The 25726-nt window shown below is 43.1% G+C and overlaps 1 protein-coding gene across 2 annotated transcripts in view; it reads right to left on the bottom strand.

The window, feature by feature from the left end:
* Positions 1-410: 410 nt before the first annotated feature.
* Positions 411-25726, bottom strand: part of CDK6 (cyclin dependent kinase 6) — a 241548-nt gene continuing 216232 nt past the window's right edge. For both annotated transcript variants that reach the window (XM_073629614.1, XM_073629615.1), the window contains exons 6-8: positions 18439-18489; positions 8538-8673; positions 411-6716 (exon numbers count right to left, since the gene is read on the bottom strand). In XM_073629614.1, the coding sequence (XP_073485715.1) occupies positions 6555-6716; positions 8538-8673; positions 18439-18489 (349 nt within the window). In that variant the 3' untranslated portion in view covers positions 411-6554. The remainder of the gene's footprint in view (positions 6717-8537; positions 8674-18438; positions 18490-25726) is intronic.

Genomic DNA, 25726 nt, shown 5'->3' with positions numbered 1-25726 from the left:
AGATGGGATCTCAGAACTAGGGTTAGAAGGCACCTAGTAAGATAGGATGAAGTACTACATGTACTTTGTCCCCAAAAAATTTTATTTAAGATTTTCTTTAAACACCCCTAACTCTTAATGCAGCCAAGAAATGCGTAACAGAAACATTTTTGACCAACCAGCTGAAAGGGAGAAATGCAGAATACAGAATGCTCCTAGACAGCTATTTATAACCCAAAATCTTTTTGGAAATCCTTTGAAAATCACAAAGATCCTGGGACGACAAAATGGGACATAAGACCGATCTTGTGAGTTTGTAAGGATTTGCAAAATAATTTATACTTATATACAGTAACATCGCAAATCCATCCATGTTTCCCTTTTGCTTGGCGGCTCTCTGCAATTGCTAAGAAAAAAAAAATCACTTCAACTTTGATCTGCATAATGTTTTTTTTCATTTTTTATTTTCAACACATTTGCACAAAGCTTAACAATAAACTTTCTAGAACTATCCCAGTATCCCTCATGTATGTATCCCAGTTCATTTCTGTACAAGAAAAAATATTATAACCCCAGCCCTTGATGGAGGGGACTAAACAACATTTGGTGCCTTATGCATCATTTAGGGATTGCATGTGTTTCTAGAGCAACCAATCGGCTTCTTCCTTCCATGTTTCTTGAGGCTCGTTAGAGAACGAATGCCACTATAAGCAGCACACACAGATTTAGCAAGTAAGACCACAAGTGCAATAACCCACATCAACCAATCAGAAATTATCTTAAATTGAGCCTGGTCTGGCCTAATATGTTTGGAAAGTAATACTGATGAAGTGCAGGAACCTTCAGGGGGTCTGCAGGTAAATGTGTTGGATGATCGAAGCAGGATGTACAGAGGGTCTGAATTTCTATCCAAATTATCATCAGCCAAGGATGTACATGAGGTCTTGACTTCTGCTCAAGTCACCATTGACTCAGGAAATACATGGGGTCTCGACTCCTGCTCAAGTCCTCACTGGCCCAGAAAATACACGGGGTCTCAACTAATGCTCAAGTCATCACTGGCTCACTCAGGAAATACATGGGGTTTTGACTTCTGATCAAGTCATGATTGGCCCAGTATGTACCAGGGGTCTTGACTTTAGAGTATATGTCTAGCAAAAGCTTTTCGTTTAGTTTTAGATATAGAAAGGAATGCTTGAAACCCTTGTAAGTTTTTCCAATAGTATCTTGTGGAGATTTCTCTCTTCTTCCTGCCCCAGAGGAACAACCGTAAGTGGGAATCTTTCTGAAGTGAGGGAAATTCCACACGGCTGTAAATGGACCAGGAAGATGTCTCTGCTTAAAGATTTCTCCTATTCCCATGCAAACAGTAGATTTTCGGATTTCCTATAATCTTCTATCTAATGATGACCAGGTCAAAAAGAGAGAGAGAGAGAGAAAGAGAGAGAGAGGTCCTAATCCTTCTCTATTCAGAACTTAGAAAAATAGTTTGGCTGTAGATGCCCTTTTAGGTTCCTTTCCATCCTGACTCTTAGCCCTTCACAATGGCAAATATCCAAGCCTCTATAGTCCAGTGAAGTTTCAGGATGGGTCTTACCACTAAAATGTCTGTGCCCAGGATCCAATATGTTTTTATCAAGATCAATTCAAAACAAATGCAGGTACTTGAGAGCACCACAAGGTGCAGCTTGTAAGCAATGCTGTAACCTTAGAAACCCTTTATGCCAGGTCTAGTTCACTTTAACATAAAGTTATAATTCACTCTGGTAAACACAAACGATTTTAGGTACCTTTCAGGCCTATTCAGCGTTGCGTTACGTTAAGGATTGCACTTTGTGACCCTTGTTAACATGCCCTGCATTTATTTTGAATAGGCTGCCGATGCACCACAAATCACGGTACCTTGGTATGTGCGTATTACCACACATCACTGTAATGCATAACTGCAAATGGGCCCTCTATTGTACAAATACTGGGTTAGGCAAGAAAAGTTGTCCTCTAACCTGTCCTCTCCCAGCTTCTCCACTTTGCTAGTGAATCTTCAGTGTGACCAGGGACCCTACTGCTCTGCAGTAAGTGATGGGAGTGGCTGGTCTAGGTTTGATTTTCCTATCTGGTATCTGCATGATGAGAACCCAGTGTTGTAGAGCTCTTGGGGCATGCCAATTAGCCTAGTTCTTTGGAAATAAGGAGAGTTTATACTCATGATGGAGCTTATGTAAGCTATTGAATACTTACATTATTACTGTACAATTGTGCAGACTTATAAAATCTTTTCATTTGCAACCCTATTTAGCTTTGGCTCTTGAGTCTGACTCTTCATGATGAAAATTACAGGTTAGGGGTCACACCTGAGGTCTGACCACTGCTGCTATGAAAACTGCTTAAAGTGGAACTAAACCTACAATTAAAAAAACTGTTTGCAGTCTACTACTAAATCTACATTGACCTACGCATGCACAGCTCAGCATTTATTCCCAGTGCACTGCCATTGTGCCAGACTGACTGACTCCTGTACACATAACCATAAAGTCCCCACCAGCCAATGAAGAGGCCGAAAACACAGCACACGTAGGAAGCCCGGGAAGAGTATGACAGAGGCCAGTAAAGGATGTAAGCGTCCCATCACTGGAAGGTGGAGGCAAGTATCTTGCAGAGTTTAATTCTGCTTTAACCTCAGATACTGGATTCAATTTACAAAGTTAAAGTGAAACTAAACCCATCAAATTAACTGTTTCTCTACAGTTATTTTCAGAGCATGCCGTAAATGAGAACTTTCACATTTGCTTGTGTTCTCAACCATCCTACCATCAAATGGCTGGTGTCATTACTAATCACATGTACAGCACTATGGCAACTGCAGATCAAACAGAGTCCAAGATGGCAGCTACCTTGGCTGTAAAGGATAGGATGGTTTAGTTCCACTTTAACACACCAGAATAAGTATCATTATTATCAAAAAGGGGAGAGTTATTTACAGTTGGGGTTAACCAAATTTGAAAATGAGTTACGTGGCTGGTGTTAAAGTGGAACTAAACTCATCAATTTAACAGTTTGTAAAAACAGCTAAATTCTGACACGTGACGGGAATGTAACATTCACATTGGTTGTGCTCTCATCCAAACTGTCAGCATCATGCAGAATCAAAACAGTTGAATATCGAAAAGAGGCCAAGATGGCAGCTTCCTTGGCTGAAAACAATAGGAGGGTTTAGATCCGCTTTAAAGATTTGGCATGGTCTTTTAAAATGGCCTTTGCCAGTTAACAAAAATCCCTGCCGCCAGTTTCTGTAGCTTTAGGCTTAATGTACACGGGACGTTTTTACAACCTCTCCTGAACAATTTAACTTGACAGATAGTAACCCATGTTTAAAACATCTGTTTTGCCTTGTTTACATGCCGCGTTTGCATTTAGAAGTGTTTGAAAAAAAAATAAAATTATTTTTTTTCAAAATAGCCAAAAATGAAAAACGCCTGTAAACAAAATGTGGCTAAAAGCGAGTTACCGCGTTTAGAAGCGTGAAATGCCTCTAAACTCAGCGTCTGAACTCTGAATTTTTTTGCTTTCCAAAAGAGGCCTCTAAACTCAACTGCCTAAAAACGACATTAAACAAACCTGTGTACATGTACTTACAAGATAACATTGGATGAGTTCAGGGGCAGCTGAAAAAAAGCAGCCAACTGCCTCTGAACGTCTGTTTACCAGCAGCAGTGTACATGAGGCCTTACTGAAATAGGCGACAAGTTCAGGTATTTCTTCATAGCGCCACTTATAAAAACGGATGCTGTGGCTGTACTGTAAGTTCAAAAAGAATTTCCTACAGTTGGTAGATAACAAAACTGGAAGTAACTAAGATTAACTATAATCTGGCGTACAGAGACGGGCACAGTTATTGTCTCTATACGCTACATAGCATAGCAGCATGTTTACCGGTGCCACCCCACCCACTCCTCCTGTCACTGGTTGATGCAATCGGTCAGCACACAGTACTTATATGAATGTTAAAGTGGTAGTAAACTCACTGGATTGATTTTTACCTATAGGTACGGTAAATATCTCCTAAATGTGCACAGTTTAGAACATCTTTACTTTAGCAGCAGCGGTGACATAACTGGCACATGCGCTCTAAAGGAACAGCATATTCGTGCTGTTCCTACAGAGCTCTTTGCCGGGGCTGGGACTCCTGCGCGCATGCATGGGAGTGATGTCATTGTGGTTTGGCCATTCATACGACTGCAGCCCACTAAGGAAGGAAGGAAGACCAGGTGAAGATGGAAGCGCCGTGACAGAGTGCAGCTGGAGGGTTTTGTTTTCAGGTAAGTCTGTCATAATGTGCTAGGATGTGGTGCATACATGACATAAACCTTCTGTGGGCCCACTTTTTTTTTTAACTTTTTTGGTGAGGTCCTTTCTCCTCTTGTGATTGACAGCACACAGTGGACAGATTCTGTCCACTGACAATCCCACAGGGGGCAAACCTGATGGGGAACTAATGTCTCAGGGGCAGTAGCTTCTCTGCACCGTACGGACACTCTGGGTTCAGTGTGCATCTGCATGTGAGGCTTGCCCCAAATTCACGTGCCTGTTTCCAACTGGTACCAAATCTGTCACCTGCAATAACAGGCATTTTGGGATTCTTAGGGGTATCATACCTTCCTAATGAATTCCCTCAAAAGTTTGTAAATCTAAGGATGCAAATAATAACCTTTAATAAATAAGCCTACACAATTCAACTAAATAAAGACTTAAAGAGGTTGTAAACCTCTGAAAAAAATTCCCCCCAAAAAAACAAACCTGCAAGACAAAGGCATAATGAGCTAGTATGCATTGCATACTAGCTCATTATGAAATACTCACCTTAGAAGGATGCCCTGCAGTGCCGCCCACACTCCGCTCCCACGACTGACATCTTTCCCATAGTTACTTCCGGGTTCGCGGGCTCCGGCGCTGTGATTGGCCAGAGCCGCGATTACATCACTCCCGCGCATGCGTGCCGCCAGTCAGGGCACGGGTCCTGAAGAAACGGCACGAGTGGCTGTTCCTTTAGTGTGCATGCGCCAATGACGTCGGCAGCAGCTTATATAGTAAATATTTCCTAAACAGTGCAAGTTTAGGAGATATTTACAGTACCTACAAGAAAGCCTTATAGGTACAACAAAAGAGGAAGACTTTACTTCCTCTTTAAAGTGTTTGTAAAGACTGAAAGTTTTTTACCTTCATGCATTCTATGCATGAAGGTAAAAAAACATTAATGTGCCGCATCCCCCCAAATACTTACCTGAACCGGATCTTCCTCCAGCGATGTGCACGAGGGCCTCGGCTCTCCAGGGACTCTTCCTCCTAATTGGCTCCCGCTGCTGTCAATCACAGCCAGTGAGCCAACGAGGACAAAGAGGGGGAGGGGCCGAGCCGTGGCTCTGTGTGTGAATGGACATCGGGAGTGAGCCTGCTCTGGTGCCCCCATTGCAACCTGCTTGCACTGGGGGCACTTGGCAGGAGGGAGGGGCCAGGAGCACCGGCAGGGGACATGAGAAGAGGAGGATCAGGGCTGCTCTGTGCAAAACCATTACACAGAGCAGGTAAGTATAACATGTTTGTTATTTTTTTTTAAAACATTTTTGACTTGAATATCACTTTAAGATTAAAATTCTTACATCAGCCAGGCTGTGACTGGTATTTCTTATACCACACAAAGACATGGCAAAAAGTCCAACTGTCTGAAGGCGTCCTCAGGTCCAGGCTTAGACATAAAACATGAGTGCTCAGATCTCCTAACAGTTCATATTTGTAGGTCATGGGATGAGGAGAAAGAAGGTACATACATCAAGCCAGCCCAGCAATTATTTACCTTCAAGATCTTAGCCAGGATTATTTGGAATGGGCAGCCATCATTTCAAGTCTATGGCCACCTTTATATTGATCTGACCACAATCTGGCAGAATACGATTGGTTGCTTTGGCATTTTGCACTTGAACTCTGCACTGCCTTACTAGATAAGCCTGCTCAAGTTCTTTTTCAAAGCCCAAATTTCAAGATATTACCCAATGAAATCATTCATGGCAACCATGTGTAAAATGCACCCCACTTGTTTCCACATGTGAGAGAACCAGTTTGCTGGCTAAACCGACATTCATGAGATCAAATCTGTAAATTCATTATGGGCTACTAACGTCACCCAGGCTTCACAATGGCTGCAGTACAATAATGCACAACAGAGTAGATTTAAACCAAAAATATAAAAAAAAAGTGAAAGTCATTCGGACAGCAGCTGTAAGAAGAGTCCATCCTGTTTTGGATGCCATATCATGTTCTACCGGTGTTTTGAAAGTTAAATTAAAAGAAAAAAAAAAGGCAGCAAAATTGATCAGCAGCTTTGCTTTAAACTGGAGACAACCCAGACTAAAAAAAAAATAAAAAATGATAAAAAAATAAAAAGTAAGCTGCACACGGCTTGCATTGATTGGTTTGTTTGCAGATACACGAGGAAGGCTGCAGGTCAGGTGCCCAGGATAAGCTGTGTGACACTCGGAACCTCATGGCCACCTGGCCAAGTCTATATTTTGGCCTTCCTTGGCTCAGGGGTTCTTTGTTTCAGTTGTACTGTCCTCTCCGGCCTTCTGTCCATTGGGCCTGTGACGGTCTGAACTGTCTTTGTGTGTCTGTAAGTCGTCAAAGTAAGGATGGGACAGGGCGCTGAATGCCGTCACCCGATTTTCAGGGCCAAATGTCAAACATTTCTGCAAAAAAACAAAAAACAAAAGAGGTGAGTAAGTGTAGCTATGGGAAGACGATGTCTATATTTGCCTTTCTACCTAATTCAGCTCTACTTAAGCCTACAACACTTCAGGGGTGTAGCCTAGCTGCCAAGAACTTGTGTCACACGGGGAGGGGGCATAAGATCTAAATAGCCCCTAATGGCTTAGTTAAAGGTAATATATGGTGGGTTTGTACTATAGATATTTTAATTTTTCTGCTTAGGACTACATTTCTTTTAAAATCAGGTGCAAATGGGCACAGTGAGGCTGCAGATGGGCACAATGAGGCTGCAAATGGGCACAGTGAGGCTGTAGATGGGCACAGTGAGGCTGCAGATGGGCACTGATGATACAGGTGGGCACAGTGAGGCTGCAAATGGGCACAGTGAGGCTGCAGATGGGCATTGTTTACCCAGTAGCTGCTGCATTTCTCACCCTAGGCTTATACTCAAGTCAATAATTTTTTCTAATTAGGTGCCTCGGCTTATATTCGGGTCGACCTATACTCGAGTGTATATATATATATATATGTTAAATAAATTAAATATTGGGTATTTATTTTTGCATTCTCATATCCAGCCAACAGGTGGAGCTCTAAGCTCCTTTACCATGTTTACCTGTCTTTCCTTTCTTGCTTTTATTTAAATTTTAGACAAGCCAAATTGTTCAAGCTGAAATTTACACACGTGAACGAGTCCAAACAGTGACCTCTCTCCCCCTGCTGTTTCAATTAACCACTTCAGCTCCGGAAGATTTACCCCTCTCCATGACCAGGCCATTTTTTTTACGATACGGCACTGCATTAATTTAACTGACAATTGCGCGGTCGATGCGACACTGTATCCAAATAAAATGTACGTCCTTTTTTCGCCACAAATAGAGCTTTCTTTTGGTGGTATTTGATCACCTCTGCTTTTTTTTTTTGTGCTATAAACAAAAACAAACGACAATTTTGAAAAAAACCCAATATTTTTTACTTTCTGCTATAAAACATACCCAATAATTAAAAAAAAAAAAATCTGATTTCTTCATCAATTTAGGCCAATATATATTCTGCTACATATTTTTGGTAAAACAAAATCCCAATAGGTGTATAGTGATTGGTTTGCGCAAAAGTTATAGCGTCTACAAAATAGGGGATAGATTTATGGCATTTTTATAATTTTTTTTTTCTAGTTTACTGGCGATATGGGATATTTAAAATTAAATATAAATATATTATATACATTATATATATATATATATATATATATATCTATATATATATAGATATATATATATATATAAATAAATAGATATATAAACTATGGGATATTTTTATGGAATTTTTATTATTTTACTAGTAATGGCAGCAATCAGCGACTTATAACAGGATTGCGAAATTGCGACGGACATATTGGACACCTATTTGACGCTTTTGACACTTTTTTGGGAACCAGTGACACTAATACAGTGATCAGTGCTAAAAATATGCACTGTCACTGTACTAATGACACTGGCTCGGAAGGGGTTAACATCAGGGGCATTCAAGGAGTTAACTGTGTGCCTAGCCACTAGCCAGTGCATTGAAATGGAATTCATAACTGCAGACTTGCAATCTTTACATTTTACTTGTAAACCCTCTTTCTGTGATCAGGGCCTCGGTGCTGGTGACCCCGGCACATTGGGATGAGTGTCTGTGTCCGTGCAGCCACTGTGTCACCATAGACAGGTTAAAGTGTCCGTGTGAATGAGTCCTAAAAGTTCCACTTTAGGACGAAATGCCTTCTCATTGACAATTTCTGAAAAAGCTTGTAAACTCACGATAAGTAAATCTTTGCCTAGTTCATCAATGTCTGGAACAACGTCTTCTAATGGCTTCGGTTGCCGGAAATGGAAGGCAGTTTGTGGGATGGCTACTTCACTAGGCCACTCCCCTTCACCCGGGAGACCAATGACACTGGAAGGAGAAGATGACACAATGTGACTACTTGTGAACCCATTAAGGCTTACCTATGTTAACCATTAATACTTTTCTTGCATATACAGTGGGATTTAAAGGGTAACTCCACTTTCGTGGGAAAAAAATAGCAAATAAAAAAAATAATATAATGCATACAATTGCTACACAAGTCATATTGTAATTGAATATTAAAAATTACCTTTCCTTTTCAATCTGCAGCTCTGTGATTTTCTGCAAAATGCAATATGGCAACCTAGAGGTATTCTGTACACAGATGGTGTACAAGACGCCCTCCCCAGAAATGTAATTTCCTGCCTGTATGATTGGCTTACTGATTTTCGCAGAAGTCTGCACTAGGATACAAATCAGATTTTGGGCATCCCCTGCAACAAAAGTGTCATGTTTGGTGTGATACTCTCAAAGGGAAATCATGTCTAAAGGGATGCAGACCCTGCAGGTGTAGCAGCTGATTAATAATGATAAAACCACTCCCATATACAGTTGTGCTCATAAGTTTACATACCCTGGCAGAATTTATGATTTCTTGGCCATTTATCAGAGAATATGAATGATCACACAAAACATTTTTTTCACTCATGGTTAGTGTTTGGCTGAAGCCATTTGTTTACTCTTTTTAAATCACAATGACAACAGGAACTACCCAAATGACTCTGATCAAAAGTTTACATACCCTGGTGATTTTGGCCTGATAACATGCATACAAGTTGACACAAAGGGGTTTGAATGGCTATTAAAGGTAACAATCCTCACCTGTGATCTGTTTGCTTGTAATTAGTGTGTGTATATAAAAGGTCAATGAATTTCTGGACTCCTGACAGTCCCTTGCATCTTTCATCCAGTGCTGCACTGGCGTTTCTGGATTCTGAGTCTTTTTATTCTTAGAAGGTATTGCCTTATGGCCAATTAATAAAATCTACATATTTTTCTATAATCAAAGTGTTTGTATTCTATCTTTTTCATACTCCTATGAGGCACAATTAAAGTCCCACCCCGTTCTACCTTTTTTTTGAAACATAGTTGCATATTCTTAGGGGATGGTGCCTCTGTATTTGTGATTCCACGTCCACCCCAACTCCTACACATAATTGATAATGCCAATCAGCAGTGTTCAAACTCCAAAATAAGGGGTTCTGTTGAAACCAAACCACGGTCAGGTAGACCAACTAAAATTTCAGTCACAACTGCCAGGAAAATTGTTCAGGATGCAAAGAAAATCCCAAAAATAACTTCAGATGAAATACAGGACTGTCTGAAAACATGTGGTGTGGCTGTTTCAGGATGCACAATAAGGAGGCACTTGAAGAAAGATGGGCTGCATGGTCGAGTCGCCAGAAGAAAGTCATTACTACGCAAATGCCACAAAGTATCCCAATTACAATACGCCAAACAGCACAGAGACAAGCCTCAAACCTTCTGGAACAAAATCATTTGGAGTGATGAGAGACCAATTGAGCTTTTTGGCCACAACCATAAACGCTTCATTTGGAGAGGAGTCAACAAGGTCTATGATGAAACGTACACCATTCCTACCGTGAAACACGGAGGTGGATCGCTGATGTTTTGGGGATGTGTGAGCTACAAAGGCACAGGAAATTTGGTCAAAATAGATGGCAAGATGAATGCAGTATGTTATCAAAAAATACTGGAGGAACATTTGCATTCATCAGTCAGGAAGCTGCGCATGGGACATATTTGGACATTCCAACATGACAATGATCCAAAACACAAGGCCAAGTGGACCTGTCATTGGCTACAGCAGAATAAAGTGAAGGTTCTGAAGTGGCCATCTCAGTCTCCTGACCTCAATATCATTGAGCCACTCTGGGGAGATCTCAAACGTGAAGTTCATGCAAGACAGCCCAAGAATTTACAGGAACTGGAGGCTTTTTGCCAAGAGGAATGGGCAGCTTTACCATCTGAGAAGATAAAGAGCCTCATCCACAAATACCACAAAAGACTTCAAGCTGTCATTGATGTTAAAGGGGCAATAAACGGTATTAGGAACTGGGGTATGTAAACTTTTGATCAGGGTCATTTGGGTAGTTTCTGTTGCCATTATGATTTAAAAAGAGTAAACACTAACCATGGGTGAAAGAAACGTTTTTGTGTTATCATTCACATTCTCTTAAAAATGGCCAAGAAATCATAAATTCTGCTAGGGTATGCAAACTTATGAGCACAACTGTAGGTTCACTTTGAACATGGACAAAGACATACAAACAGATATTTCATCGGAGTAATAAAAGGTAGGAAATCTGCAACAAACTTTGTTAAAGTGGAGTTCCACCCACTTTTACAACTCTTCAGCATAAACTGTGCACTGTAAACAAATTGGATATTTAAAAAAAAAAATTTTCTCAGCACCTCCTGTATATCTGCTGTATTCATTTTTCACTTCCTCCTCCCTGGCCGCGGCCCATCGCTTCATTTCCTGTTTGCAATGCCTTCTGGGAAGGGGCGGCAACTTCCTCTGAAACTGCCGTTGCTATGGAAACCTGACCTGAAACCTATTACACTGCTTGTGCTGCACTGAGCATGTGCGAGATCTGCAAGGATGAGATCCAGGAAGAAATACAGTCTGGCTTCAGATGCCCACACTTAAGATGGCCATGGCCTGCTGTAAGTTCATAAAATAACAAACTACTGCTATAAACTAACAAAACAGACCTTCGTTTTCAGACTAACTTTACTATAATACATTAAGCTTGTGTATTATAGGGGTATTTTTATTTAAAAAGTATAATTTCGGCCGGAACACCACTTTAAACTCCCTGTAATGTACACAGATCACCCAGAGGGGAATGTTTTTTTCTTAACAAAAGTGGAGTTACTCTTTAAAGAGAAAGTTGTTTATACATTTAGGCTGAGATTTAGATTGATGTCTCTTTTAAAGGTACACTACAGATGGGATACCGACAGCATTTAAAACTTGGCATTTGTAACATTTATGATCCTTTTATTGAACTTGATACAAATCAAATCAGACGTGTGACAAATGCTGTACCATAAGGCAATAGTAAAGAGTTTTTTTTGCTGCCTGGGTCCCATTGGGGGGAATCTAACTTCACAATTTGTCCCGTTGACCATCGATATTAAAGAAAGAGAGGGAGAAACCAACCTTTTTGTTAATGGTGACACCTGTCCTGGTGACAATTGTCAGAGTTTTTATTGCTAACTAGTGTTGGGCGAATGGTTCAGGCAGTGGTGTGGCAGGCGTCGTGATTAATGATGGCCATTGTAAAAAACTGTCTGTGTTTTTATTACCCCATACTCATTCACATAAGGGGTAAGCGCTTCTTAAAGGTGGCTTCCAGATTCCGATTAGACCCCCATCCGCAGACCCCCCACAACCACAACCCAGGGTTGTGGGAAAGAGGTCCCTTTCCCCATGGGGACATAGTGCTTTGGGGTGGGGAGCAAAGAGCCCCACCCGCCCCAAAGCTCCCACCCCTCCATGTGGCCTGGTATGGTTCAGGAGGGGGGGGGGGGGGGGGCGCTCGCTTGTCCTTCCCTCCTTTCCTGTCCTGCCAAGCTGCATGCTCGGATAAGGGTATGCTATGGACTTTGGGGAGCCCCACAACTTTTTTTAAAATTTTGGCGTGGAGTTTCCCTTAAAATTTATACCAGACCCAAAGGGCCTGGTATGGGGGATGGGGCGCATACCATTTTTTTTAAAATGTTGCTAGCCGGCAATTGTAACCGTGAGTCCATTTAAATGTGATTTGACTCTTTTTTTTTTTTCTTTACAAATGTCATTTTTCCTGCAGTATGTTCTATACATGCTACAGATTCTCCACTTTACAGGCAGACTAAGGGGACCCCCAGGCACTACATTTAAAGGAATTTTTCATTTTTATTGTTTTACTTTATGCATCAATATAATCACTGCTCCTTTAAAAACGATCGTTTTAAAAATCATTTGCATATAAGCTTTCAAATGGGCACTTTTGATTTTTCATGTTCAGGTCTCATAGACTTCAATGTTCGGCCCATCTATATTGCTAACATATTATATTTTTTATTGCTGTTTGGGTTCCACATGGGGAGATCTAACCCATCAATTTGACCTGATGACCATCAGTGTTAGATGAAGTGAGGGAGAATCCAAACGCATCCAACGGTGACACCTGTTCTGATGACAGCTGTCAGATTGGATTACCCCTCATTTTGGGGAAGTTTCAATAGGCAGAGACAGCAATACAAATCTGACAAGTAATCAGAAACAAAAATATTTGCCTTAAAAAAAAAAGTTGATGTTACTTTAACCACCTGCCAAGCGATCACTGTAAATATACTGCGAGCGGCCGGCAGGTACAGGCACGGTCACATACGTGTACATTGCCGGCCTTATTCAGGGTATGTGCACTCTCCAGCCAAACTGTGCTGTGATTGGACACGAGTTTGGCAGCTAATTTCAGCCAATGATTTTGGCTGAAACCTGCTAATCGGCTGCGTCTAATCACATAAAGAGCACTTTGTTCACAAACACACAGAACTCTGTGTACATAGAAACAGTGATGTGCCTGTTTCTTCAATCTGAAAAGCAGGAAAAAAAACAAAAAACAGCCAGATCAAAAAGTAAAAGCAGCACACATTGCACTTGTTAGTTACACAGGTAGTCCCTTGATTGCCCCTAGATGTTAACTCCTTCCCAGCCAGTGTCATTAGTACAGTGACAGTGTATAGTATTATCACTGTATTAGTGTCATGAGGGACGTCAGTGTTAGTTAGTGACCCTTCCAGACAGTGTCTGTTAGCGGCACATTGCCCGCCACCCTATCACAGTCTCACTATGGGGTTGATTTACTAAAACTGGAGCACTCAGAATCTGGTGCAGCTGTGCATGTTAGCCAATCAGCTTTCAACTTCAGCTTGTTAAATTAAGCTTTGGCAATAAAACCTGGAAGCTGATTGGTTTCTATGCAGAGCTGCACCAGATTTTGCACTCTTCAGGTTTAGTAAATCCACCCCCTATAAGTCGCTGATCACAGCCATTACAGTGTAGTACCTATAGCTGTGTAGATTTTGGTATATATGCCATAGTTTTTACATGCTATAACTTTTGCACAAACCAGTTAATATACATTTATTGGGATTTTTTACCAAAGACAAAGTCATTTTTTAAAATTTCTTTTTTTTATTTGTTAACTTTTATAACAGAAAGTAGAAAATATTGTTATTTTTTCAAAATTTTCAGTCTTTTTTGTTTATATATAAAAAAAAAAATAACTCAATGGTAAATAAATACCACCAAAAAATGTTTTTTTTTTGTTATTTATGTGAAAAAAAATGATATAAATGTCATTTGGGTACAATGTTGCATGACTGCGCAATTGCCAGTTGAAGTAGCGCAGTGCTGAATAGCAAAAAATGGCCTGGTAATAAAGGGGGTAAAACCTTTCAGAGGTCAAGTGGTTAACAATTGTATTTGCTACACTGCAAACTCACTATAAACAAAAATTCCTCAGCCATGTCACCTCCAACCAGAGGGGAGTGGCTTGGCAGCAGGTTCCGAAGAATTAGATGGCCACCAATAATATTGAATTCACTAGTACTGGTGGTGAGATGCAGGGGCATGTCGCAAGTCAACCAAGTGCTTAGGAAACACAAACATTGGTTCAGGACTAAAGAATTGTTATACTGTATGGCCAAACCCCTCCAAATGATTTTTTTCCAGTGAAGGATACTGTTAATGCTGCAGCATACAAGGACATTTTGGACAATTGTGGTCTTCTCACTTCGCACCAGTTTAGTGAAGGCCCTTTTCTGGTCCAGGATGACTGTGTTCTGTGCACAAAACCAGTTCCATAAAGACATGATTTAATGAGTTTGGAGTGGAGGAACTTGAGTGTCCTGCACAGAGCCTTGAACTCCACTCTACTGAACACCTTTTGGGGTGAACTGGAAATTTGATTGCACGTCAGATCTTCTCATCCTACATCAGATCCCAGGAACACTAGTGGCCTGCACAGAGCCCTGACCTCAACCCTCCTGAACACCTATGAGATGAAATGCCAACTATGAGCCCGGTCTTCTCATCCAACATCACAACCTGACCTCGCAAATGCTGAATGGGCACACATTCCCACATACAAACTCATCAGAAACTCTAATGGCCTGCACACAACTCGGACCTCAACCCTACTGAACACCTATTATTATTATTATTATACAGGATTTATATAGCGCCGACAGTTTACGCAGCGCTTTACAACATGAGGGCAGACAATACAAGTACAATACAATTCAATTCAATACAGGAGGAATCAGAGGGCCCTGCTCGTTACAGCTTACAATCTAGGAGGGAGGGTCAAGTTATACAAAGGGTAATAGCTGTGGGGGATGAGCTAATGGAGAAAATAGTGCAGTTGTTAGATGGAGGCAGGATAGGCTTCTCTGAAGAGGAAAGTTTTCAGGGATCGCCTAAAAGTGGATAAAGTTGGAGACAGTCTGACAGATTGGGGTAGGGAATTCCAGAGGATGGGCGAGGCTCGGGCGAAGTCCTGGAGGCGGATATGGGAGGAGGTGATGAGGGAGCTAGAGAGCAGGAGATCTTGGGAGGAACGGAGAGGGCGATTAGGTTGGTATTTTGAGACTAGGTTAGTGATGTAGCTGGGGGCAGAGTTGTGGATGGCTTTGTAACTTATTGTTAGTATTTTGAATTGAATTCATTGGGCGAGTGGTAGCCAATGGAGGGATTGGCAGAGAGGGGTAGCAGACACTGAGCGGTTTGTAAGGTGGATGAGTCTGGCAGCAGCATTCATGATGGACTGAAGGGGGGATAGTCTATTTAAAGGTAAGCCAATGAGGAGGGAGTTGCAGTAGTCAAGGCGAGAGATAACCAGGGAGTGAATCAGGAGCTTTGTGGTTTCATTGGTTAGAAAGGGACGTAGTTTAGAGATGTTGCAGAGGTTGAGGCGGCAAGCTTTGGAAAGTGATTGGATGTGGGGCTGAAAGGAGAGTTCAGAATCCAGGATAACACCTAGTACCCTGACATGTGGGGACGGGTGGATGGTTTTGCCAGTGCTCTTGACAGAGAAGTCGGGGGAAAAGGAACGTGGGGGAATCTCACCTATGAGATTAAATGCCAACTATGAGCTTGTCTTCTCACCCAAAATCAATACCTGACCTTGCAAAATGCTGAATGGGTACACATTCCCACAAACAAACTCATCAGAAACTCTAGTGACCTGCACAGAGCCCAGACCTCAACCCAACACCTATTAGATGAAATTATATGCCAAATGTGAGTAAGGTCTATTCATCCAACATCAGTACATGACCTCACAGATGGGGCACAAATTTGCACAAACACCAAAACCTTGTGAGGACGGTGGAGACTGTTATAGCCACAAGGAGGTAGGATCAATTCTATTGTTTTGGAACTGAATGTCCAATGAGCTCAAACCTCTGACCATATAGTATATGTCTTCCAGGGGGTAGGCCATCTTTGTAGCTCACTAACAGGAGTCTTTCATAACCAGTCTGACACTAGAACTTACCACCGTTATTAAAACGGTTGTAAAGTCTCAAGGTTTTTTTTTTTACCTTCATGCATTCTATGCATGAAGGTAATAAAACCTTCTTTATGCAGCAGCCCAACCTAGTACAAGCCTGAGCCCCATCTCCATCCAGAGACGTGCCCAAGAGGAGGGGCTCTCCTGGGTCTCTTCCTTCTCACTGGAAAGACAGCAGCAGGAGCCATTGGCCCCCGCTGCTGTTCATTACAGCCAATAATGAGAGTGAGAGAGGGTCCAAGCCGCACTTCGTGTCTGAATGGACACACAGAGCAGCGGCTCGTGGACACTCGGCAGGAGGGAGGGGCCAGAAGCGCTGGCGGGGGACACAATCCGATGGTGCAGCCGGCTACTCCCATAGGCGATCAAAGATTAGGTACTCTTTGATCGACTCTTTGGCCTAGGAGGACAGGAGCGACGTCATGAAGGCAAACAAAATCAATGTTTTATTTTATTTTTATCTTTTGCTTTTAAAAGTAAAGAAGAGATTTGGGGTCTTTGACCCAGAGATCTCCATAGAGAGGATCTGTCATTCTTTTTTCTATTACAAGGGATATTTACATTCCTTCTAATAGGATAATAGGAACAAAATCGAAAAAAAGGGTTCTGTTATCCTGACTGGGCGTCATATGACATCCAGTAGGATAACATGCTGGCATGCGCCCACAGGGACGCGCAGCGCGGCGATCGCTGATGCGGTGTGTCGGTCTGACACACCGCATCTCTGATCCTGGTAAGGAGCCTCTGACAGAGGCTTCCTACCACGTGATCAGCTGTGACCAATCACAGCTGATCATCACGTGAACCAGGAAGTGCAGGTAAATGGCATTCCTCGGTTCACGTTGACAGGGAGAGCCGATCGGCGGCTCTCCCTGTCAGAGGGGGGTCTGTGCTGATAATCAGCACATTGATTATAAGCACAGCCCCCATCAGATGTGCCAATCAGCTGCCAATCAATGCCCAATCGCTACCAGTCAGTGCCCCGCAATAAAGTCTCTCAGTGCCCACCACAGTGCCAATCAGAGCCCACCACAGTGCCAATCAGAACCCACCACAGTGCTAATCAGTGCCCAGCAGTAACACCTGTCAGTACCGCATCATCAGTGCCATCTATTAGTGTCCATCAGTGCCATCTGTCAGTGCCAATCAGTGCTGCCTATCAGTGTCCATCAATTGTACATATCAGTGCCGCCTCATCAGTGTCCATCAGTGAAGGAGAAAACAAAATGTTATGGCAGAAACTAAGAAAAACTTTTTTTTTTTTTCAAAAATTTCATTTTTTTGGGTTGTTTAGCAAAAAATAAAAACCCCAGAGGTGATCAAATACCACCAAAAGAAAGTTCTATTTTTGGGAAGATAATGATAAATATTTAGCTTGGGTACAGTGTTGCATGACCGCGCAATTGTCATTCAAAGTGCGACAATGCTGAAAGCTGAAAATTGTTCTGGGCAGGAAGGGGGGAAAGTGTCTGGTATTGAAGTGGTTAATTTTTAATAATAATAATAATTAAGCTTTGACAATAAAACCTGGAAGCTGATTGGTTTCTCCACAGAGCTGCACCAGATTTAGCATTTTGTTTTAGTAAATCAACCCCACTGACTCTTTTAAAAGTTTTATCTTCCCAAAGAAAAATATTTCACTCTTCACAATCACGCCTTATTCGTGTCGTCAGTTTTCGGCAGCACCTATACTTGTGAGAAACTGTTTTCAAGCATGAATTACATGAAGGGCAAAATTAAAACCATAATATCTGATACACATGTACCTTGTACAATAAAAAATATTACAAAAAAATTATGTTTTATTACTCAGACGGGTACATTATCTATATTATTGATCGTTACCATGTGATCTGCCCGACTTTTTCTGCTCATCAGCTCTCCTTATTGTTTTTGTATTTTATGAGCGGCCCAAGACCATTCCTCTTCTTCCAATGTGGTCCAGGAAGGTCAGAAGCTTGGACACCCCTATTATACAGGCTTTCCTCCTTATTACAATAAATATAGATATTACTCTGGATGATGTGTCCCATCTCTCTTTGTAAGGGGTGTTCTAAGGAGTGTACACAAGAGGGAGCTAGAGCTCCACATAGCGCAGTGGCAGCATACCGTCTGGTGCCACTCAAAGATTTATTTCATACAGTGCAAATAAAACGTGTACGCAGTATGAACAAACTTATCAGATTTAAATGTTTTTGGTAAACAGATAATTGTATTGACTTACTCAAATATTTTTTCTAGCTGATCCACGTCTGAGCTTCCACAAAACAGGGGCCTTGAAGAAGAACATAATAACACAGCATTATATTTAGTCAACATTACGATATGTTGGCAACAATCTACATTTTTATTGTATTTAAAAAGACGACATACTTAAATCTGAACTCTGGGCATCAAAACGTTTGTTTAAATATATTCCTCATTAGCAGCAAAATATATAAATCCACTTTGGGGGAGATTTGGTAAGGGTGCAAAATCTGGTGCAGTTCTGTGTAAAGCCCAATCAGCTTCTAACGTCAGCTTGTTCAATCAGGCTGGGGCAATAAAACCTGGAAGCTGGATTCTATGCAGAAGTGCACCTGATTTTGCCCTCTCCAATTTTAGTAAATAACCCCCTTTTGTGTGCTCCAAATGTCTTTGCAAACCCAGATCTGACCTTAGAAAGCAGAGCTGTGGGAGGGGCCCAGCAGGCCCCTCCCTCCACAGGCTGCCCACAGAAAACTACAAGGGGGGTGGGGGCAGAGACATGACCAGTCACCCTGCACAAGGAAAGAGAGCAGCAGTGACTGGTCTTTCACAATGGTTTACTATACAGACCTTAAATAACTACACAAAGGAAACTAAGGGCTTGATTTACTAAGACTGAAGAGCGCAAAATCTGGTGCAGTTGTGCATAGAAACTAATCCGCTTCCAGGTTTTATTATCAAAGCTTAATTGAAGAAGCTGACGTTAGAAGCTTGGCTACCATGCAGAGCTGCACCAGAGTCTCTGGTTTTAGCAAATTAACCCTCAAGTCAGGGGTCAGGCTCACGGACCAGTAGCAACAGCAGTAGAGAGGCTCCCACCAACCAGCTGGATAAGTACACAAGTAGGTCACCCTGGTGGATTATGCGGGCTCATCCAAGGTGTGGGGTTTAAGCACTAACTGGTGTTCACCGGACCTCCTGATGATGGAGATGGGGTTTGTCGTCTGCTAATACCAGGTCGTGGTCCTCAGGATTGCCCCACTAGGAGGTGAGCAAGCCGGGGACCAGTAACAGATACAGCAGGTAGGGATCAAGCAGAAGCATAGTCAGTAAACAAGCCAAAGGTCGGTAACAAGTTTTTGCAGGTTGGGAACAAGCAGAAGTGTAGTTGAGGAACAAGCCAAAGGTCGGCAACAAATGACTGTGAAGATACAGACGGCAGCAGGAGTGACAAGAGCGAGATATTTGCTGGAGAGAGCACAATAATCTGGCAAACAGGAAGGCATGGCTTTAATCACACGTGTCAAACACAAGGCCCGCGGGCTGAATGCAGCCCGCCAGGCCATTTTATGTGGCTCTCACACCTCTCCTGCAGCTACGGCACTCCCTTGTCTCTTCCTCCACCTTATTCAAGCAGTTGAAAGCAGGGAGGACAGAACTCCTCCTCCAGATCCTGCACTTCTCCGTGCAGCCGCAGAGAGATTTGTCTCTGCCTCTTCTCCTCCCCTGGTCTCAGCATTCAGCAGTCTCCAGCTGCTGACTCCAGCCCTCCTCTGGTCCTCCTGCAGATCCTGCACTTCTCCATGCAGCCACGGAGAGATTTGTCTCTGCCTCCCCTGTCTGAGCAGTCGGCAGCAGAGAGGAGGCCAGAACTCCTACAGATCCTGCACCTCTCTGTGCAGGCGCAGCCCCCCTCTCGTCTCCTCCTCCTATGGTCTCAGCATTCAGCAGTCTCCAGCAGCAGACTCCAGCCCTCCTCTGGTCCTCCTCCAGACCCTGCGCTTTGTGCTTCCCAGCATCCTCCTGGCAGCAGCACAAAGTAAGGGGGGTGCACTGTGATGTAAGGGAGGGCGGGGGACTCTTGACTTCTGATGGTGTGGGTGCTCTTGACAGCTGATGTTGGGGGGTGCTCTGGACATCTAGCCTTACAGATATTACAGATACAACCGGCCCTTTGAAGCCAGCCATATTGCTGATGTGGCCCCCCGATAAAATCGACTTTGACACCCCTAGCCTAAATCATCAAAGTTCATTGGAGGAGCAAAGAGTAAAAGGCTCACCAGAAACAAGGCTCAAGGCAAGATTGTCCAAGGAGCTGTCCAGCATCTCTGGTGTCTCAGCAAGAAGAGAAACTGCCAGACACAGCAGTGGTTGCAGGTTCTGACACCAAGATTTAAGTTAGAATACACATGCCTCTTCTATTCAGCCAATATCTGGTTATCCCAGAGATCCAAAGAAACAGTGCAGCAGTAGCAGCTGCAGCTACTGAACCTTATAAACAACAGGGTTTTTACAACAGACAGATGCAGGAAAAGGAGAAAAAAGCTCCACTTGCTGGCTTAAAAACAATACATTTGCACAATGTATTGTATTAACCCAACCATTAATTACCTGTATGTATTTATTTTCAAAATTTTAACCATATTATATAAAGAAAATACACCATGTGACCTTTCCTTTCAACAGAAAATCGAATGATTACAACCTATCACCGGCAGTTTCTGCCAACACGGTGCTTTGATACTAGGGCAGGGGTGTCCAAACTTTTTTCAAAGAGGGCCAGATTTGATGAAGTGAACATGCGTGAGGGCCGACCATTTTGTCTGACATTCTTTGAACCATTAAAATTCGGTCTAAGTGTGTTCGTCCGAGCACTAATACACTGCCCAACAAAAATTCTCTTGCCTTTGTGGCTGTGTGTGGTGAAGAGATGAGCTCGGGCATGTTATTTGGATATATATATCTTTTGTGCCCAACAACAAATCCCGGAGCGCCCCTCAGGACCAAGGATGAGCTTGGGCATGTTATTTGGACATATTGTGCATGTTATGAAGGCGTATAACATGCACCTTCACTTTAAGAGGTACGTTTCAGGAAAAGATGTACATTTTAAATAAAGAACTATGAAGAAAAATAAGGGTCAGTGCCCATCAATGCAGCCTAATCAGTGCCCATCTGCAGCCTCTCCATTGCCATGAATGCAGCCTCACCATTGCCATGAATGCAGTCTTACCATTGCCATGAATGCAGCCTCACCATTGCCATGAATGCAGCCTTACCATTGCCATGAATGCAGCCTTACCATTGCCATGAATGCAACCTCACCATTGCCATGAATATGAATAGAGTGATGAACCACAAGGAGAAAAATTAAATTCTCCAAATTGTTGCCAACATCCCAAATTCTATTTATAGAAGGAACCCTCCCAAAGGAGGAAAAGGGAACACTTTTACCCCCCCCGGTACATAGGGACTTTAAAGGCTTTGTACAAATCACTATCATGTTTTTAGTACTATGTTTTTTAAGCAATTTTCTAAATAAATATGCTTTTATAATAATATAATGACCGTTCGCCTTTAAAGTCCCTACCGGGGGGTACAAGTGTTCCCTTTTCCTCCTTTGGGAGGGTTCCTTCTATAAATTGCCATGAATACAGCCTCCCCATTGCCATGAATGCAGCCTCTCCATTGCCATGAATACAGCCTTACCATTGCCATGAATGCAGCCTCACCATTGCCATGAATGCAGCCTCACCATTGCCATGAATGCAGCCTCAGCATTGCCATGAATGCAGCCTCACCATTGCGATCAGTGCAACCTGATCGATGCCCATATGCAGCCTCGGAGGGGACAGGGAGGGGGCGGGATGAGCGCCAACAGATTACATACAGGAGAAGCTCCTGTTTACTCGGCGGCCTTTTTTAATACAAAGTCCCGCCTCCTATGATAGACAGAACAGTCGTCCAGTGGCAGCCCAGGAGACGGGAATTCCTATTACAGAAGCCGCCGAGTAAACGGGAGATTCTCCTGTATGTAATCTGACGGTGCTCGTCCCGCCCCTCTCTGTCCCCTCCGAGGCAGCACCTATAAATACAGTATATATCTTTTGTGGCCCTGGGGGCCACAAAAGGTATACTGTATATATCCAAATTACCAGGGGGGCCACATTAAACCAGAACGTGGGCCGTAATTGGCCCTGCGGGCTGGACTTTGGACATGCCTGTACTAGGGTGTTAGAGGTAATTTGCATTCACATGAATATAGCCTTACAAGACAATTCATATTTCTCTGCCTGTAGCAGTCTGGAATAACTAAACACTGGCAAATCGACTGTGCACATTGGAAGTGCAGTTGTTTCAGAGCTCAGTAAATGAGGTAAAGCTTCACTTTGCAAAGAATACCCAATCACGTGCAAGGAAAACCAAAGAAACTGAATTTTTGCTTGCATGTGATTGGATGATGGAAGTCAGCAGAGCTTCTTCTCGTTTACTAAGCTCTGGAGCAACTGCACTTGCAAAGTGTACAGTATATTTGCCTTTAGTAAATCAACCCTACTTCCCTAAGGCTACTTTCACACCGAGGCGCTTTACAGGCGCTACAGCGTTAAAAATAGCAACTGCATAGCGCCTATAAAGAGCTTCTCCTGTGTCCTCATGCTTTCACACTGGAGCGGTGCGCTTGCAGGACGGTAAAAAAAGTCCTGCAAGCCGCATCTTTTCAGCACTATAGGAGCTGTGTATTCACTGCTCCTAAAGCGCCCCTTCCCATTGAAAACAATGGGGCAGCGCCGCAAACCCGCTGGCAAAGCGTCGCAGCAGCGGCGTTTTCGGGTGGTTTTAACCCTTTTCCGGCCACTAGCGGGGGGTTAAAACCGCCCCGCTAGCGGCCGAATAGCATTGTTAAACGATGGTAAAGTGGCGCTAAATATAGCGCCGTTTTACCGCCAACGCCCACAACGCCCCAGTCTGAAAGTAGCCTTAATCAACCAGTTGGAAAATTCCTGTGCAGAAAAAGTGAGTTCTGATGGATGGAAGTACTCATCTTTACGCCACAGGGAATACCTACAGGGCCTGAAGGTGACCTTATCTTTGCAGTCTATTGCATCTTTTGCAAACTCAACAAAACATGGTAAACCTTTGGTGCATAGAGCTTACAATTTGTGTAGAACCTGGGCTACAACACAGCAACCCCTTTCTTACCTACTGTAATGTAACAGTTAATGCAGTATGCACAACGTGGATGTTCTGGATCCTCCTCTGCAGAGTTGAATGAAGCTACAGAGCCAGTATTGAGTGGCAAAAAAAGCTTTCCCACATGCCCCCTGCAGTATAGGATCCACCAATTTCCCATAGTATGATGTGGATTTATATGTTTACAGCGGGGCACTAAGTATGGGGATGCACAGCCGGAGAGCACCCACATCAGAGGAAGACATTCCGTGGAAGTGGAGGTACTCTAATCTCAGTAGCTACACTGCTGGCCAGATTAAATTTGAACAACTGTGACACCATGGACTATCTCTGCTAGGGGGCACTAAAGTGTGGGAGAGGGTGCCACAGCTGGAGAGGACATAGGCTGTGAGAAGGAGGGTTCTCTAGCCCCAGTAGCTACACCAGGGGCCAGTTTAAACCAAGCTCCTGGCAGCTGTAACACCAGTAAATTTCTCAGCTATTCTGTGCTGTTGATCCAACCCAAAAATGTATTAAAATGCTAGCTATCTCTTATTATGAAGCATTCACAGATGTCTGTTCTTTCAGGAGGCCCTGGCGCAGAATTTCTGTGGAATTCATGTGAATATTTCACGCGTGCCTAAAGTGATGCAAAATGTTGGTTCTCTACCAATAATCCAACATGTCGTCACCCTTCGGTCTTTGATCATCTTCCGTGGCAGAAATCCAAAAGAATATTCTCACGGCCTCAGGTAGACGGCCATGAAATGGCCAACCACCCGTTTATCTCTGCAGGGTGATTCTTTCCAGAAATTGGAGGCGCACTGTATGATGATACAACAGCTTCTTGAAAAGCGTCCAAATTTTCAGCAGACACCCGCTGCACAGCTCTCAGCCAGATATGTACTGATTGAGACCATCTGGCGAAGAGAAAAGAATGGACGCTGGAAATTATATTGCTGTTTATAAGACAAGAATGATCATTCATGTGTATTGGTTGGTTGGTGGTGGGTTGGGTTAATGCCTACAGACATGATATGAGCGTTAAAGGAAACGTTGGCTTCCATCTGACACCATAGCTCCCACAATTTTCTAAGTGTTCATGGTCTCCCTTCCCTGTTGATCCAGCACCAAGAACATTTCTTACCCTGTTCCCTACTCTCTACCTCTGATGCAACCTTCAACTCCCAATCCATCTCCTACTCCACCCCCAGTTTGGGCATGGCCCCTTCCTGCTCCAACATGACTGCGCACAATCAAGGTCCATAAAGACATGGATGAGCGAGTTTGAGGTGAAGGAACTTGACTGGCCTGCTGAGTCCTGACCTCAACCCGATAGAACACCTTTGGGATGAATTAGGGCGGAGCCTGTGAGCCAGTCCTTCTCCATATCAGTGCCTGACTTCACAAATGCGCTTCTGGAAGAATGGTCAAACATTCCCATAGACACACTCCTAAACCTTGTGGACAGCTTTCCCAGAAGAGTTGAAGCTGTTATAGCTGCAAAGGGCGGGCCAACTCAATATTGAACCCTACGAACTGAGACTGGAATGCCAGTAAAGTTTATGTGCGTGTAAAGGCAGGCATCCCAATACTTTTGGTAATATAGTCAGGGCCGTTTTTAAGGCAGGGCAAAAGGGCCAGCTGCCCTGGGCCCTGTCATTGTTGTGGGGCCCAAAGCAGTTGCCTCATACTTGCCAGCTATCCCGGTTTAAATTCCCTCATCCCTTGAGGTATTAGTCCCGTGCTGTGTCCCAATATCTCAGTGTGAAGTGCTGCTACTAATGCTGCCCAGCTCTGCCCTTTTGTTGTGTACAGATGACTCACCCGCAGACCCTGTGTTTACATGGAAATTACCGACATTCATATGTAAATAGCAGCTGCATTCATATGTAAATAGCGGCGGCCAGCAGCATTGATATGTATATCATGCCCCCCTGAGGTCATATCCACAGTAATCTCTAGCAGCCAATCAACAAGCAGAAGTCATGTGCTGTAACCTCTAGCAACTAATCAGTGAGCCGTAATGTGTGGTGTAACCTTTAGCTACCAATCAGTGAGCGGTAATGATACACTGTAACCTCTGGCAACCAATCGCAATAGCTGCCCGATCTGATTCAGTAAACTGATTTTGAGTCTAGCTGCTATTTATTGTATGTCTCAGAGCAGGTGGATAGCGAAACTGCATGGGGGGGGCCTAGAAAAGTTTTGCCCGGGGTCCAATCAATACTAAAGATGGCCCTGAATATAGTGTACTTTAAATTGGAGTTCTATAGAATCATTTGCATTTTCCTACTTCCCTGTATCACACATCATATTCAAACTTCCAAAGGAAGCTTTCAAACTAATTTGGTTCCTCGGCTTTGAGGTACTTC

The sequence above is a fragment of the Aquarana catesbeiana genome, linkage group LG05 (genome assembly GCF_042186555.1).
Source record: "Aquarana catesbeiana isolate 2022-GZ linkage group LG05, ASM4218655v1, whole genome shotgun sequence".
Classification (NCBI taxonomy): Eukaryota; Metazoa; Chordata; class Amphibia; order Anura; family Ranidae; genus Aquarana; species Aquarana catesbeiana.
This window is presented reverse-complemented; position numbering and strand designations above follow the sequence as displayed.